We start from the raw sequence: 16,142 nt of genomic DNA on the forward strand, positions 1-16,142 counted from the left end.
GGTTTGGTGACACTTGAACTCTTTCTTCCCCACCATCAGCATTCATATTCTTCAACTTGTTTACCTTTCTCTTCCTATAATGATACTGACAAGAAGAGTTTCTACCTCGTTATCGTGCTGTAAGATCACATGAGATAGCAAGCGCATGCGCCAACTCAGTGCAAGCTTACGCCTTCGACAGTCCAACTGCGCTTTTAGAACTGAGAGGAAAAACGCCGCATCTTCTGCTGTAAATGGCTGACAATCCGTCTTTAACCCCTCCTAAAGAGGTCAGGGGTAAGGAAAAATCCTCTAAGGAGGACCTTAGCACTGATGAAGTGCGTAAATCAGCCGGAAAACCAGCCTCACAAAAAGGCGGGAAAAAGCCTCCAACGGTTCAAGCACCCATGAACTCGGCGAACGAAGGAAGTTCTGGTGTTACCCTAAACGCGGCAGCTCTTGGTTCCGTTATTGCCGAAGCCCTCAAGGGTTCATTTGAAGGCCTAAGGGATTCAATGAACGCGGGTTTCAATGACTTGAACAGTCTGATTGCATCACGTTCAGGCGGCAATGGTGACGAAGACTCGGCCGATGATTGTGATTCGAGTGTGTCTAAGAACGATGTTGAATCACTGGTCGAGGAAGAGCCACCCGCCAAGAAAAAGAGACTAAACGAACAAGGAAAGAACAGCAATCCTCTGATTACTAAGCTGACAAAAACCCTACAGCTCACCGAACATGTCGGTCCCGCTATCGACGGGGAACTTGCATCACTTGTGGATAAGATTATGAGGGAGAAAGGTAACGAAGACAAAATAATGGAGTTAAAGAAACAACACGAAACTCCCGAAAATTGCGCCACCCTGTCGGAGACAAAGGTCAATCAGGGTGTCTGGAACAATTTAGATGAGTCAGCTCGGTCAACTGACTTAAAATTCCAAAAGGTTCAGAAAAGCCTGATTAAAGGAATAATAGTAGTCGTATCAGAAGTGAACAAGTTGATGGGCAACTCAGAAACTCAGAAAGAAGATACTGTTAGTGCCCTAATGGATGGGGTGTTACTCTTGGCAAATCCTAACCAGGAGTTAAACTATCGACGGAGAGAGTTGATGAGACCACAACTCAATACAAATTTTAGACACCTTTGCAGCCCATCAAATCCAGTGACGGCCGAATTGTTTGGAGATGATCTCCCAAAGGCTGTTAAAGACATCTCAGACACAAACAGGCTGAGTTCAAAGCTCACCAAGGACGGCAGCTCTCATCACTCAAAAAGTAGCCAGCAACACCATGGCTGGCGTGGAAAGAAATATGTTCGCCCTCACAGTTCCAACAATAAGCAGTCCAAGAATTTAAACTTCCAGAGACCCCTCCACTTCAGAAGGAAGCAGGAGGGGAAGAAGAAGAACGACTAAGCTCAAACCCTATACAGGTTAGTCTAACAACAAATGAATTTGCTGGTAGGCTGAGGCATTTTCTTTCAACATGGATGAGTATCACAGCAGACCAAGATATATTGGATATGGTACAGCACTGCCACCTAGAGATTGCAAATCCAACTCAACTAAGGCTAAGGCCTGAAATCCAGTTTGACTCTAAAGAGGAAGGAATAATTACCTCAGAAATTGCTCACCTGCTTGAATTAGGTGTCATTGAGCCTGCTGTACACACTCCAGACGAATACATTTCCACTATATTTGTCAGAAAAAAGAAAAGTGGTCAATACCGCATGATTTTGAATTTAAAGGGGCTTAACAAGCACATAGAGAAACACCATTTCAAAATGGATACTCTGTGGTCTGCTGTGCGACTCATGACTCCAAACTGTTTCATGGCATCAATCGATTTAAAAGATGCCTACTACTTAGTTCCCATTGCTAAGGAACATCGCAATTATCTGAGATTTTACTGGAAGGGTTTTCTCTACCAATACACATGCATGCCAAATGGACTTTCATCTGCACCAAGGTGTTTTACTAAGTTGATGAAACCAGTGTACTCTACCTTAAGACAGAAAGGTCACCTGAATGTGGGGTACATAGATGATTCGTACCTCCAGGGTAGAGATGCCAATGAATGCCTGCTTAATATCTCTGATACGCAGAGATTACTTTCAAGCTTGGGGTTTGTGATTAATGGGCAAAAATCATCTGTCACACCAGCTCAGCGAATCATATTTTTAGGTTTTGTCCTTGATTCTGTGTCAATGACAATTACCCTCACTGATGACAAAAAAGTGAAAGTAAAAGCTAACTGTACAGCAATGCAACACAAGCATGAAACCACCATCACCGAGCTAGCTCAATTAGTTGGGACACTTGTCTCCAGCTTACCTGGGGTACAGTTTGGGAAACTTCATTATAGGAAACTAGAGATAGAAAAGAACTTGGCTCTAAGAGAACATAAGGGTAACTTTGAGGCTCTCATATCCCTGTCCCCAAGTGCAAAAGATGATCTTGCTTGGTGGATTGAAAATGTAGATATGGCCTTAAATCCAATATCACATGGAAATCCTGTCATTGAGATTAAAACTGATGCGTCAAAAAAGGGTTGGGGTGCATACCTTGATGGTGATACAACCCAAGGCTTGTGGTCGGCAACAGAAAGCCAATTGCACATCAATGAGTTAGAATTGAAGGCAATTCACTTTGCCTTGCAAGCTTTTGGTAAAAGGCTAAATAATAAGCATGTCAAAATACTTTGTGACAACTCAACAGCTGTAACGTATATTAATGCTATGGGTGGAACAAAATCTCCAAGTTGCAATCAAGTGACATATGACATATGGGATTGGTGTGTAAATAACAACACCTGGTTAACAGCAACTCACATTGCTGGAGTAGAAAACACTGAGGCTGACAAAGAGTCCTGCTTATTTAATGACCGCACTGAATGGGCCTTAAAAAGGGAGATCTTTACTCAAATAACTACCCATTGGGGCATCCCAGAAATTGATCTATTCGCAAGTAGACTTAATACACAGCTCCCCAGGTTTGTCTCTTGGAAACCTGACCCAGCCTCTTGTTTTGTGGATGCATTTACTATTAGCTGGGATTCCTTGTATTTTTATGCTTTTCCACCTTTTTGTCAAATTCACAGATGTTTACAAAAAATTTTGGAGGATCAAGTATCACAGGGAATCATGATCTTACCATTCTGGCCCACGCAAGTTTGGTGGCCACAACTTCTGAGAATGATAATTGCAATTCCCTTTGTGTTGCCAAAGCACCAGGACCTACTTTCACTGTCACATTCTCCCCAGAAGTTTCACCCCTTGAGAAAGAAGTTGACTATGCTGGCATGTCTCCTGTCTGGCAGTCCATCCAGGATCAGGGTATTTCACAAGCAGCTGCAAAGCTCATCATGGCTTCATGGCGAAATGGAACAAAGAAACAATACAGTACCTACATCAAGAAATGGCAAAACTTTTCTGTTCAGAGGCAAATCGATCACACTCAACCATCTGTAGTGCCTGTGCTTGATTTTCTCACTGTGCTATATAAACAAGGCCTTACATACAATGCCATCAACACTGCCAGAAGTGCTTTGTCTAGCTATGTTACTTTAGAGGATGGGACATGTGTAGGAAAACACCCATTAGTGTCCAGGCTGATGAAAGGCATTTTTCAAGAAAAACCTCCAAGACCAAAATACACAGAAATTTGGGATGTGTCAATTGTCCTGGAATATCTCCAGTCTCTATCCCCTGTGGACACATTGTCATTAAAGGAACTGACACTGAAACTCGTTGTGTTAATTTTATTAGTTTCTGGTCAAAGAGGTCAGACAGTACATATGTTGAATATTGACCGCATGTCTTTTTCAAATAATTGCTACACCTTCCAGCTTGTGGGACACCTGAAGCAAAGTAGACCAGGAGTTAACAACCCACTTGTTAAACTTACAGCTTTTGAAGATAAAACGCTATGTGTTGTATCTACGTTAAAAGAGTACTTAACAAGAACACAAAACTTAAGAGGCTCAGAGGGCCAATTGTTTGTTAGTTATCAAAAACCTTTCAGGAAAGTTAGTAGAGATACTATAAGCCGGTGGGTGAAGACTGTCCTCACTGACTCTGGAATTGACACTTCCAGATTTAAATCACACAGCACAAGGGCTGCCAGTACATCTGCAGCCAACAATGCCTCAGTAAGTCTTGATGACATTCTGCAAACAGCTGGGTGGTGCTCTGAGTCAACGTTTGCCAAGTATTACAAAAAACCTATTGTTAAAGAGAACATGTTTGCTGACAGGGTACTCAGCACTGTGAAGTAACACACATGTGTAAAATAAAAGTTTTGCCATGACAATGCTTAATGTTCGTGTTGCTTCAAAATCTCATGTGATCTTACAGCACGATAACGAGGTAGAATAGTAAAATTAAGCGAGACTTACCTGTAAGTTGAAGTTTGATTGAGATTCTACCGAGTTATAAAGTGCTGGGAGATTACATGCCCTCCCACCCACCCTAATGTAGTGTGGTGCCTTGAATCACTCACATTAAGTTTTTTAAAGACTGAGTTGGCGCATGCGCTTGCTATCTCATGTAATCTCCCAGCACTTTATAACTCGGTAGAATCTCAATCAAACTTCAACTTACAGGTAAGTCTCATTTAATTTTACTATTTTATGATATTCAAGAGCTTTACATTTGATTCAAGGGTGATACTGCACAGAGAAACTAGAACCCAGGCACTCTCAGAGATAAAAGGGTTTGCCTGCCCACTTGTGTTTGTAGCAGGCAAAGTATGGTGGGTTACTTGTTGTTGTAAGTTGGGGTAGGTAACCTTTGAGAGGGTTGTGGAGTTACCATTAAAATGCTGTGTGCAAATAGTGTTGCAAAAAAATTTTTTTTCCCCCATGGCAAATAGAAAAGAGCAAGAATATGTAGTATATTCAGGTTCTGGCCCAAAATTAATGTCCTATACCATTTCAAAGGTAAGACCAAAAGACATGATATTTGTCCACATATCTTGCACATTACTTTTTGCCATGAGCTGAGTACCTGTTCTAGAGCAATGAGCGTGCAAGCTAAAAGGTCATCGGATCTATTACAAACATTTACTAATTACTGGGTTATTTACAAGTATAACAACAAATGAAATCATGTTGGAAACATCTCTTTGAACTGGTTCAAGCTTAAAATTATAGGAAAAGAAAGATACAACAAGATTTCTAAAAAGAAATACTTTGTTTTATTAAGTAATAACATTTTCCATTCATATAACTTACAGTTTGCATGGCAAACAGAAAACAAAAAATAACAGAGCAATACTATGCAAATGAATGCCAAAATACCAAGTTTAATACTGAATACATAATTATGGCTTCAGGCAATGCCAGTGAAAATTTTGAGGAGAGTCTCAAAAGGCTAAAATTGTAAAGGAGACCTTGAATTCTCAGTGCAGGTAAAACAGAAACTTTCCATGATGGTGTTCTGTATATTCTTGACAACATGCACTGTATATACATGCATAGTTTTCCTTCAGTATTGGTTAACAGCCTGACTCCTTTACATTCTAACAGCCAATAACAATGTTCACAGTAAACCACTGAAACAAATTTTGATGATTTCCTATGGCTGATGGACAGAAAAGCATAAAACCTGTTTCTCAAACACATCTAAGAGTCGGAGTGTTTGGGTGTGGGGGCTTACTTACATTGTGTATTTGTTGTTTTCTTATCCCACCAAACCTCCATGACCCTGATATCTTTCTTCTTCTTTCTTCTTATTTATTTGACAAGTTTTCTCTTTCATTCTTTGTGGCTCTTCAGTTGGGCCACTTTTGTTCTCTTTTGTCTTAAGGGTCAGGCTGTGCGTTTTGTTTCAAGTTTGCATTGCTTCTACGTTAAGCACGAGAAGGATAATATGCTATATTTCTCACCACAGTTAAAGAGATTTAAAAAATTGCCATTCTCAATATATCACTATACATAGTCACAGCAACATGTCAGGATGTCAAAGTCTCCTATGATAAACTGTAGGCACCAACTACAATACACACTTCATAACTGTCACAGTGGCCTGATGCAATCTGTCACAAAATAGACTTAAATCTAAAAGATTTTAATACAATGGACAACAAAATGTTGCACTTGATCAACTACTTTTCATGACTTCTTTATCCTGTATTTTCCTTTCTGCAGTTGTCCTATGTACAACTTTGTTTTTGATCCATCTCCTTTCCTAACCCACACCTGAAAATCACAAATAAACAATTACTGCTAATCAAAAAAATGTCCCATATAAAAACGAGAAATATTTACTCTTTAGACCCCATTGTAAACATATAAGTTATTAGAGACAATGAATATATGAAGTTCATATATTTATCATCACGGGTTTATTACGAATCAACTTAGCGGCCTGCTCCCAGTTGGCTTGTTAGCTCAATTGGTAGAGTGCTGCACTAGTATCACAGAGGTCAGTGGTTCGAATCCCGTAAAGGCCTGATTTTTTTCAGGTCTGATTTTCGCTATTGCATAAATAGCGTTCTCTACTGCAAGGATCGTGCATCATATGTATATAAGTTATTGTCAATGATCTGCTGGCATTTCCATACAATAGCCACCAAGAGAATTAGTGAGCAATCAGGACCATTTTTCTTTACTGATCAGTTCCTTGATTCCCATAACCTTTACTTATTGTAAGATACTGATACTGTCTAACGAGAAATTTGAAGCTGATCTCCCTTGGGAGTTATGATTTAAGGGTTAACATGAAAACAATTATTTTGTATGTGAAGAACACTGGCAAGAAACACCTAAAAAAAGAAGTAGAAACAAGGAAAAATTAATTTACTATAGTTACCTCTCCAGTGTTAATCCCTGTAACAATGGCACTAAAGTAGCAAACAGAAAATGTTTCATCATCAGGATAAAATTACTGAAATAAGCCACGAGAATGGAGTATAATGTTTGCCTAGTAATATGGCTGCAACATGGTAAATCTGTACAAGTCATTGTTAGGTCTTTGACCTAACAATCACTTCTGACAACTAATACAAAATTATTTGTAAAGCAAATCAGTGCCTTGAACAAATCAAGGTATGTCTTTGACTTAACTATTATTTCTGACTACTACCACAAAATATTTGTTTAATAAAACAAGTGCCTTGTTAATATGTAAACTCAAATGAGAAACTGAACCAGACTGAGAACTTTCAAGAACAACCACAATTTTATGAACTTCTGAAAAAAGGGTATGACTTGAGATAGTTACACTAAAACTCTGATAAAAAAGATCAAATGAAAAGGTAAAGCCATGATAACAGGTAGCAATTAGGGTTGTCACTAAGCACTGGCTGCCGGCAAAATTTGCCACATGAAAAAGCAGGGATTGGCAGCTGGACTTTTAGCCAGTGATTGCTTGTTATTAAAGCACAATGGGCACTTCCAAGGTTACACACTTTCAATCGTTCACCACCTTTGAGCCACCTCTTGAAATTTCAGCCTGCAGTGTAATTTCTTAGCTACAACCCTGAGCATCCAGGATTGTGTTCTAGTGGTGCCTGGTGGCCCCTAGGACCTTACTTTTGCTCTTAGGTGACTCAGGAATCTTAGTTTTTTCATAAAAAGCATATGCTGGGCACCCTGGATTTCACAGTTTCAGATCACTGGGCTCCCTTCCATTTTTCTTAGAACACAGCCTTGATCATGAACAAGAGCAGCATACATACCTGGACTGTGTATCATTTCTGCTTTCTATCAGTACATGATCACCTTTGTGGAACCTTACCCAGAGAATATAAAGATGAGATTATAATTATTAGTCGAAGAGCTTTTGCACAATTTATTCAGAAATACCACTCAAGGTGTGTAATTTAGTTGTAATCTCTGTGTACATGTGCAGAGCTGTCACAAATTAACAACAAACCCACATTAGTTACCATTCTCCTTCATAGTAAAGCTTTCCATCTTCATATCTTGCACTAAATGGACTCTTCTCTGATTGGCAACCACCTACACATGAAATAAAAGAGGTTATTGATTCAAATTTCCAAAATCCTAACCTTGCTAAGACGTTAAGGTTTCCTCCCTCATTCACAACAAAAAGCAATTTCTACACCATTTGCTCATGACAGAAAACTCTCAACCATCAAACTCCTCCATTAAAGCACGTATAACCTTGGAAAGCCTTCACACTTCCAGTTTAAATGCCCCATCTCACCCAGGAAAGGTTCAAATTCCCCACCCCCTGGGCATGGATGACCATTATTTGCTTATGGACTGCCATGGGAGGGGGAGGGGGGGAAGGTGGTATTGAATCTTCAAATATTGCTCAGCACATAAGCCTTGATTATGTTTTAAGTGTGACCAACTAGCCTCTTCAACCATATTTTGTTGGTATGTGTTATAACAACTTAACCACAGCCAAGTATAAAGAAATATTCTTAACTATACAGATATTTACTTGGCTATTTCACACAAATATACAACTTGTATATACATATGGTCTACACATCTAATATTCCTTTAGAAATAAAATGTCTTACTTTCTTGTCTTCTCCTTGCTAATGCTCCTTTTGCCTTCAAGAAAACAGATAAAAATTCAGGTATGACACATTTTTTTGGTTATCAGAAAACTGATTGGCAGTTGTAATATTTACCTTCCTGATAGCAGCCCAGTCTTCAAGAATATCCATTTCTCTTAACATATATACAATGTAGGGACTTAACCAAGGTTAAGAAAAGACAACAATGCTCTTCACTATAATTTGCAATAATTTTCATATGATTGTAATATAACTTAGTAAATGACCAAGATCCCCTTTCTGGAAGGTACCAGCATTTAAGCTGGCTCTACTCACAGATTTTTATGGGTTTCTGACTCTTTTTCTCCTTCAAAATACTTTCTTTCTCTTCTTAATTATTTCTGTTGTTGACAATTTCCAGAAACTCTTCCAGGGGGATAGGTTGCAGATAGAGGGGAGAATTAACCATCAGATCTTGGGAGTTTGAGGGTGAAGTCAATTCAGTAGGAGATGGTGTTAACCTTACATTATCTGTAGGGATAAATATTTTAGAGATGTTTTACTGAAAGGTTCTAAAGGATATCTGTAACAGTGACAGGCTTCCGTCTTTTGTCAGAGAGCATGGATCCATCAGACGACTTCCTGTGCCTCTTTTTGAGCGACTGTGATTCAAGCCAGATATCTGAAACAAAATCACTAAAACTTACTTAAAAAATACTCACAACAGTTATTGTGGCTAACTCAACTTAGAACTTTTAAGAGTGAGAAAAAAGAATAACACAATACTGAAGGAGAAAAAAATTAAAATAGGCAGTCAAAATACTGAGTATAAGGCAACAATACTACCTGCCGAAATATCCATATTTTGTTTATCCTCTTCTAATTTTCTTATCTTTTCTTCTAACTCTTGCTTCATGCTTTCCATCAAGGCCAGCTTTTCACTCTGTGGAAAGATATTAAATATTTTGAGGATATTCACTTGAAAAGAAATGATAATTTGACAAGGTACTGTATGTTGTAAAGTAGAGGCACCCTTGCCACCTTTAGGTAGATGTAGCAATACTGCTGATAGAATTTTCTTTCAGTTGCTCCTGAGAATGAGAAGGTTCATGTAACTTACCTCATAATGTTGTTTTGCAGCCTGTTCATCTGCATCATATTTGTTTCTTACATTCCCTAACTAAAAAAGTAGGTATAAGGGAAAAAATCACAAACTTTAAAATAGTGTCCTTGTTTGGTTAACAAGAAATTTACTCACAGTTTCAATATCAGTCAACTATGCAAAAAAGAAAGGCAACTAAAGTCACTTTCCCTAGAGAGGTTAACTTTACTTTTCCAATCAATGGATGCAAATACCAATCATGAATTTAGATGATATTGGTAAAGGTAAAGTCTGTTTACGAGCCTAGTGGCCCATTAGGCCGGTGCTTAACTCTAGTTCCCGTAGCATGAAGCGACTATGAATATTTCTACTCCCCCCTGGATGGGATGCCAGTCCATTGCAGGGTTACCCCCAGCATTAAATTGCCCGGTCCCCATTTAAACACCTGGGTGAAGAGAGGCCCTTTGAGAGTACCACTCGATCTAGAGTCGAGCGCACCAACCATGAGGCCACCGTGCCTCCACAGATGATATTGACATAAGCGTTATTAGAATGTATTGTACAAGGACAAGACAACCCAACTTGACACACAGCTGTTGCAACCACAATAATCGTTTAAACATTTCACCATTCATATTACACAGGATCCTTACCCTACAATTTCGTAAAATTCCTGAAAATCAATTAATCACAAATTAATTTTTCAGTAGTAACATGCTTTTATTAATAATACTTTTGTTTGCATAGAATGACACTTTTCCATAAATAAATGGAAAAAGTTACAGTAATATGAGATTCACAAAACAACAAATCAACAAGAAGTATTTGCTGAACAGCCGCGTCTGGGTACAACTAGTAAGTAAACATATCAGGGAAACAAATAGCAAGTGTCGAGTATTATTTTTAACTTTTTTAAATACATATTTTGGTTTGCATTTGTAATTTTGCATTTTACTCTGTCTGATACCATTTTTCCAAATAAAGTCAGTTTAAAATGCATTTTGTTACATGCATATATGTTACCAAAAAAGGTTAATTTTTTAATTGGATGGATGAGTTGAAAATATCCCATTCAAAAAAGATACAAACATCTCATATTTAATAAATCAGGCCTCCATTGCTTAAAGGGCAGATAATGCTCTCCACAGGATAGATACGCTATTAGATGGACAGTGCAGTATATTTCCTGTATAGGGATTTATCAGTTCTATAGCTAGCGCTATCTGCCCTTTGACTGGACCCAGGCCATTTGTAAAGATAATTCTAAGAACAACACAAAGCTAAGACTAAGTTCTGAGTACACGAGGTCTAACATTAGTTCCAGTAACAACTTTAAAATAACATTTTATCACTGATACATACCTGCAACTTCTATTCTAATTTCACACATCTCCTTCAATTCACTAACAGGGCCGGTATACTCCATGGCACATTCTGTGACAAGAGAATCACGCAATGGTATTCAGTAAAAACCCGCAAGTAAGAACCAAAAAATTAAGAACCTGTTAGCCTAAAATTTGCCATTTATACCCCCTATAAACAAGAACCTATTTAGCCTAAGAAAATTAAAATAGGTTCTTATTTTCTAAAATCATATAGCACATTACAGGTACACTGAAATTATTTACTGTAATCATAATCAAAGATAAACCAAATACAAATTTATATTATTTCCCTTTTTGTGGGGGGGGGGAGTGGGTGGGGTAGGGGTGGTGTGGTGAATAAAATTAAAACATAGGACAATTACCAACTTGTTATGGAGGTGTGTTTTTCTCCAAGAATAAGAACCTGTTTTAAGAACCTAAATAGCCTAAAATTTTGTTAAGTACCATTTATATAAGAACCTGTTTAGGCTAACTCCTAAAATTATAGGTTCTTACTTGCGGGTTTTTACTGTAGTTCATTATTCTGCAATGTCCATCAAGGTGATTGAAACTGACTTAATATGCTTCACAATTAACAAATGGTAAACACCACAGCGTACACTATTCAGTTATGGATGCACATGGGAGGTTGCTAAGCACGAAAGAAGCTTCTTGAGTGCTTAGCAAACCTCACAAGTGCATCCGTAACTCGATAGTGTACGCTGTGGTGTTTACCATTTGTTTAATAACATAACATTGATACATTGTAGCTAAAGAGTTCCCTTTTATATAACAAATCTTATGTGACCAGAAAAAACAAGCGCGTGCAGAAAAATAGTCTTTCCATTTGCTCATGTCAGCAGCATACACCCATGGGCAAATGGGGGACGCTAAATTGACCAATCAGAGCACGCGCTTTACTTTGGTTATGTTATAATTAAAGAAGTCACTTAAAATGAGAAAAAAAGTAGGATTTTAACCATGTTTCAAATAGATGATCATAATTGTTACAGCGAGAGAAAGAAAAAGAATGTTCATCAACGCATTGACAGGAATTTTGTCACAGAGGTGGAATACAGTTAAAAGTGATGTGTGATTAAGCCCAAAATTAATCCATAAAAAGGAAATTTTACAAAAAGGTAAGTTAATGTAGGATTTAAAGTTTTCCCCTGTAAATTTTTTATGTGCGAATTACTGTTTAAAGTAAACCAGACCCCCTTTGCAACCCTTTGTCAAGTGACTTCCTTGTTAACACAGGGGTTACTGTTACAGAGAGTTAATTGCGGGAAGATAGGAGGATAATGATGCTTGCAGCTTTCTAAAAAGGAGGAGGAGGAGGGTATTGAAGAAACTTGAACAGCTAGACTGTATGATTGACAAAGGGAACAGAGGAAATTTTCACTATTCCTTGCAAGTTATGTGGATTGGGAGGAAAAGGGTGGATAATCCTTAAGAATGGAACTTCTAAACATAGCTTTCCACATATAAGTAGGGTGCACTAGCTTAACGTTTGAGTTAAAAAGGGAAATTTTAATTCAAAGGGGTAGAGAGAGGGAAAGAAACGAAATCATCCACCACACTTCCCCAGAGAACTAACCAGATTGGACCTCATCCAACTTCTTCTCGACTTGGCTTATGCGCTCTCGATACAGCCTGAAAAATGAACATCACTTAATCACAGAAACTACTACATGCTTATCAAAATCATCATAATAAAATTAATACAGCTAATGTTCAACAAATTGATGCAAGAACTAAATTTGAACTAACTGTTCTTTCAGGTCGCTAAATTGTCTTTCCAGGTCTGCCATGTCATTGAGACATTCATTTCTTCTTCTCTCATTTTCCGTTTCGTCGACTAAAAGTACAAGGATATTTCGATAAGAAAAATATGATATACAAGCAAAATAACAACACCAAGGAGCAAAAACGCGCGGAGGAAAAAATCAAAAGGCTGCACTAACTGCTGGACTCAGAAGACGATTCGTCGGAACTCAGGCTGCTCTCTTCCTCCTCTTCTTCACTCATGTTCTCGTCTTCGTTAGGGCTCCTTTCCACTTCCTCCTCACCATTTTCTTCACCATCTACAGACGGCATATTTATTAGGAACTACAAGATCCCAGTTGAAATGGTAACAAGAACCAAGAAACGAACCAGACGTTCAGTAGTACTGCAGATCTTTACACCTAATTTGTCATGCGCTAAGCTAGAGCCCGCATTTCCTAATTCAGCGGCTACAACTACACGTTCAATCAGTACTTGATGTCATGTCTACACGATGTTGGACAATTTTATATAGGATGATGGTTTTCTTTGGAGCATAACCGAACCAGAAAAAGTTTCCAGGCTTGATCCGAGCAAAACTTGTTTCGTACATTGCGATGTTTCTTAGAAACAGTCACCTTATCTTGCCAACTAAATCACATAATTAAAGATCTGGGCCCGGTTGAACAACCGGGCCCTGTTATATTTGGGCTGAACTGGGCTTTTCATTTGACAAAGACATTCTGATGTCAAAAGGTTGGATTTTACAGTCGCTTATCTTTGCACTGAAAATTCTACCCATAACTTTTGCTAATTTAGTCTGTTATATCTGAGTAAAAAATAGAAGTGGAGACTGACTTAAGACCCGTGCATTCCAGACCACAGGCTACAATCTTTGCGAGATTGGAAACAGTTGGCTGCCGTATAGGACACTGTATCAATTATACTCTACCTTCTTCATCATCAAGTATGTAGAAGAAACAAAGGGGGTTTCCAGAGACAAGCTGGTCCACTATGCAAACATAATCTAAGTTGTTAAAATGGGAATTAGAGAAAGGGAAATGGAGAGTAAGGAATGGGAAATAATTTTTAGAGAAAGAAGATGGGAGAGGGAATTGAATTACATATAATTTGGAGTATGTTTTTCCAGAGGAAATTAACAATATTCGTGTCTTCTTTTTACTTTTATGGGCTAGAACCAAGGAGAACAATATATAGATGATATAGAAGTTACATTCTCATTAGAATATTTCATTCTTTAATTGCCTGAAGCAAAAGAAGTACTGTAATGCAAACAACTTCTGAAGTTATCAATCTAAGTATTTAAGGCTGCAATGATTTGATTAACTTGAAAATCAAGACCTTGCTTGGGCCTTGAACTAACACTTACATGCCTGAAGCTACACAAGAACTGTAATGAATAGAATTTCAAAAGTTATTAATCTATGTTTTTAAGGTCGCAATAATTTTGGTTAACGGGAAAATCAGGACCTTGGTTTGGCCTTGAATTAACATTTACACTTAAAAACACAATTTAAACAACTAATGTTGTGTATTAATAGTTATCCTGAAGTTTTCACAGGAAAGCATCACACCATTCTTTCAAACAATTATAACAATCTGAGCCCTGCTTCTTGTTAGCTAAACACGTCTCTTTAATCCAATCCATAAACATCTCCTCATCCTTCTTGAGAAGAAGAAATTGGCCCAAAACAACATAGGCCTTGTCAAAGCCTTTACCGGTCAACCTTTCCCCCAGGACTGCACCAATTCCTGCAAGCTCTGTTACTGGCTTTTCACCCATAGGTTCAGACACAAAGTTTCTGTGTTTTTGTGAAGTAGAACTCATGATTCCAAAAGGCACCTTCCTGCAGATTAGAATAAAGCTAAAGAATTAGAGGTTTCAAATGTGTCTGGTCCAGATGCGCTAAAATAATAAGATTCTGTGATCAAATTTGAAAGCGAAAGGCCGTTCTCTCTGATCAAAGGTGTGCACTTGGGATCTGCATGTTTTCGATGTCAGGCCGGGCCAGATTCATCTGCATTGACAGTTAGCAATTCCCGTAGCAATTGGTGTTCTAATGAGACTACGTAATTTAATTCCTATGAAATCTAAGTTAATATTATTCAAAAGCGCGATATTACCATTCCTCACGTACTGTCACCTAGTGTGGCATTTTTGTAAAGCGAGTGACACTCGAAAGCTTGAAAGACTACAAGAAAGAGGACTTAGAGCGGTTTTCAAGGATAATAATTCTAGTTATGAACAACTATTAGAGAAGGCAGATCTGCCAACAATACTAAATAGTCGCTTACAGGATCTGTGCATACTAATGTATAAAGTAAAACATAAACTGTGCCCTGCATATATAAGTAACATCTTTAAAGAACCAAATAGTAATTACAATCTGCGGCAAGCAGATTTCTCTATACCTAGGTATGAGACAGTCACCTATGGCAAGCACTCTATTAGATATTTAGGGCCTAAGCTATGGACAAAACTACCCAAGAGTATCAGGGACGTCACAACCCTAACGTCGTTTAAAAGCAAGATACGCCAACTCAATATAAGTGAACTTTTAGTTGATGGCTGCGCAGGCTGTAGCCTTTGTTCATTTTGACTTCTGTGTGTTTTTACTATAAATCTCTTAATAAGTTAATAATAGATATTTAATCTACTACTGTATTTAGTTTGTATATTCTCCCCTAATTGGTGTCCCCAAATTAGTAAGGGATTTGTTCCCTGGCTAGACGGTTTTTGACACTTTAATAAAGTTTCTACTACTACTACTACTACGCGGGATTAACTAGCCTCCCTCGAAGAGCATAATATGCAAGCGTGCATCATGCGAAAAATCTCGATCAATATATGAGTTGATAACTGATGGGTGTACCTGGTTTGCTTGGTAAAGACTTAAATGTCCTTGTAAGCTAAGGTCGGTATTTTGGTTTCATACCTATCTAAAGAACTTTCGACATCCGGCACGGCTAGTTAGCGCTCTTGTTTGAGTGCTGGCACCGTTGATCCATCTTCAGAGCTGACAGATCGACGCTAATTACATAAAAAATTCGAAAATTCTTATACCTAGATAAAGACTCTGCAGTGCTTAACGATTCTTGGGTAAATTGAGGTGATTAAAGGCTCAGTTTCCCAAACAAGTTATAAAGGGCGGAAGTAAGCCGAGTCAGCGTTTACTGAAGCCCAAGCATAATCATCGATCGTCGCCATAGTGGACTTAAAAATGGATTTAGACTCTCTCTTACGCAGAGCTAATGCAATACTAAATACATTGAATGGATTATTACCTCAATCGCACAAAGACGGAGTCCAAAGTATCCGCAAACACAGTCAATGCCACATGGAAAGGATGTGCAGTGGCTCCCAACGCTGTTCCAACGATCTTTGTATCTCGTGGATAATTCTCCAAATTTGGTAAACTTTGCCATAAATGGATATAC

At 38.3% G+C, this 16,142-nt stretch overlaps 4 protein-coding genes across 4 annotated transcripts; 2 read left to right on the plus strand and 2 right to left on the minus strand.

The window, feature by feature from the left end:
- The first annotated feature begins 137 nt into the window (after positions 1 to 137).
- On the plus strand, positions 138 to 1,394 carry LOC148729314 (uncharacterized). The gene has a single exon (XM_088763197.1). It carries the CDS (start codon positions 234 to 236, stop codon positions 1,392 to 1,394), a length of 1,161 nt encoding a protein of 386 aa, XP_088619323.1. The 5' UTR covers positions 138 to 233.
- Positions 1,395 to 1,501: 107 nt separating this feature from the next.
- Positions 1,502 to 4,254, plus strand: LOC148729315 (uncharacterized). The gene is made up of 2 exons (XM_088725126.1): positions 1,502 to 2,818; positions 3,079 to 4,254. Exons 1-2 carry the CDS (start codon positions 1,502 to 1,504, stop codon positions 4,252 to 4,254), a joined length of 2,493 nt encoding a protein of 830 aa, XP_088581252.1.
- Positions 4,255 to 5,151: 897 nt separating this feature from the next.
- Positions 5,152 to 13,103, minus strand: LOC111318871 (breast cancer metastasis-suppressor 1-like protein-A). Its single transcript, XM_022921735.2, has 14 exons — positions 12,884 to 13,103; positions 12,690 to 12,777; positions 12,517 to 12,572; positions 10,918 to 10,989; positions 10,209 to 10,228; positions 9,574 to 9,633; positions 9,300 to 9,396; positions 9,037 to 9,135; positions 8,589 to 8,653; positions 8,475 to 8,508; positions 7,869 to 7,941; positions 7,659 to 7,712; positions 6,791 to 6,821; positions 5,152 to 6,177 (listed from the first exon to the last, which is right to left on the minus strand). Exons 1-14 carry the CDS (start codon positions 13,014 to 13,016, stop codon positions 6,091 to 6,093), a joined length of 969 nt encoding a protein of 322 aa, XP_022777470.1. The 5' UTR covers positions 13,017 to 13,103; the 3' UTR covers positions 5,152 to 6,090.
- Positions 13,104 to 13,918: 815 nt separating this feature from the next.
- Positions 13,919 to 16,120, minus strand: LOC111318875 (barrier-to-autointegration factor). Its single transcript, XM_022921737.2, has 2 exons — positions 15,990 to 16,120; positions 13,919 to 14,551 (listed from the first exon to the last, which is right to left on the minus strand). The coding sequence occupies exon 2, from the start codon at positions 14,530 to 14,532 to the stop codon at positions 14,260 to 14,262; it is 273 nt and encodes a 90-aa protein (XP_022777472.2). The 5' UTR covers positions 14,533 to 14,551; positions 15,990 to 16,120; the 3' UTR covers positions 13,919 to 14,259.
- Between the last annotated feature and the right edge of the window lie 22 nt (positions 16,121 to 16,142).

Source organism: Stylophora pistillata, chromosome 6 (assembly GCF_964205215.1).
Source record: "Stylophora pistillata chromosome 6, jaStyPist1.2, whole genome shotgun sequence".
Lineage (NCBI taxonomy): Eukaryota > Metazoa > Cnidaria > Anthozoa > Scleractinia > Pocilloporidae > Stylophora > Stylophora pistillata.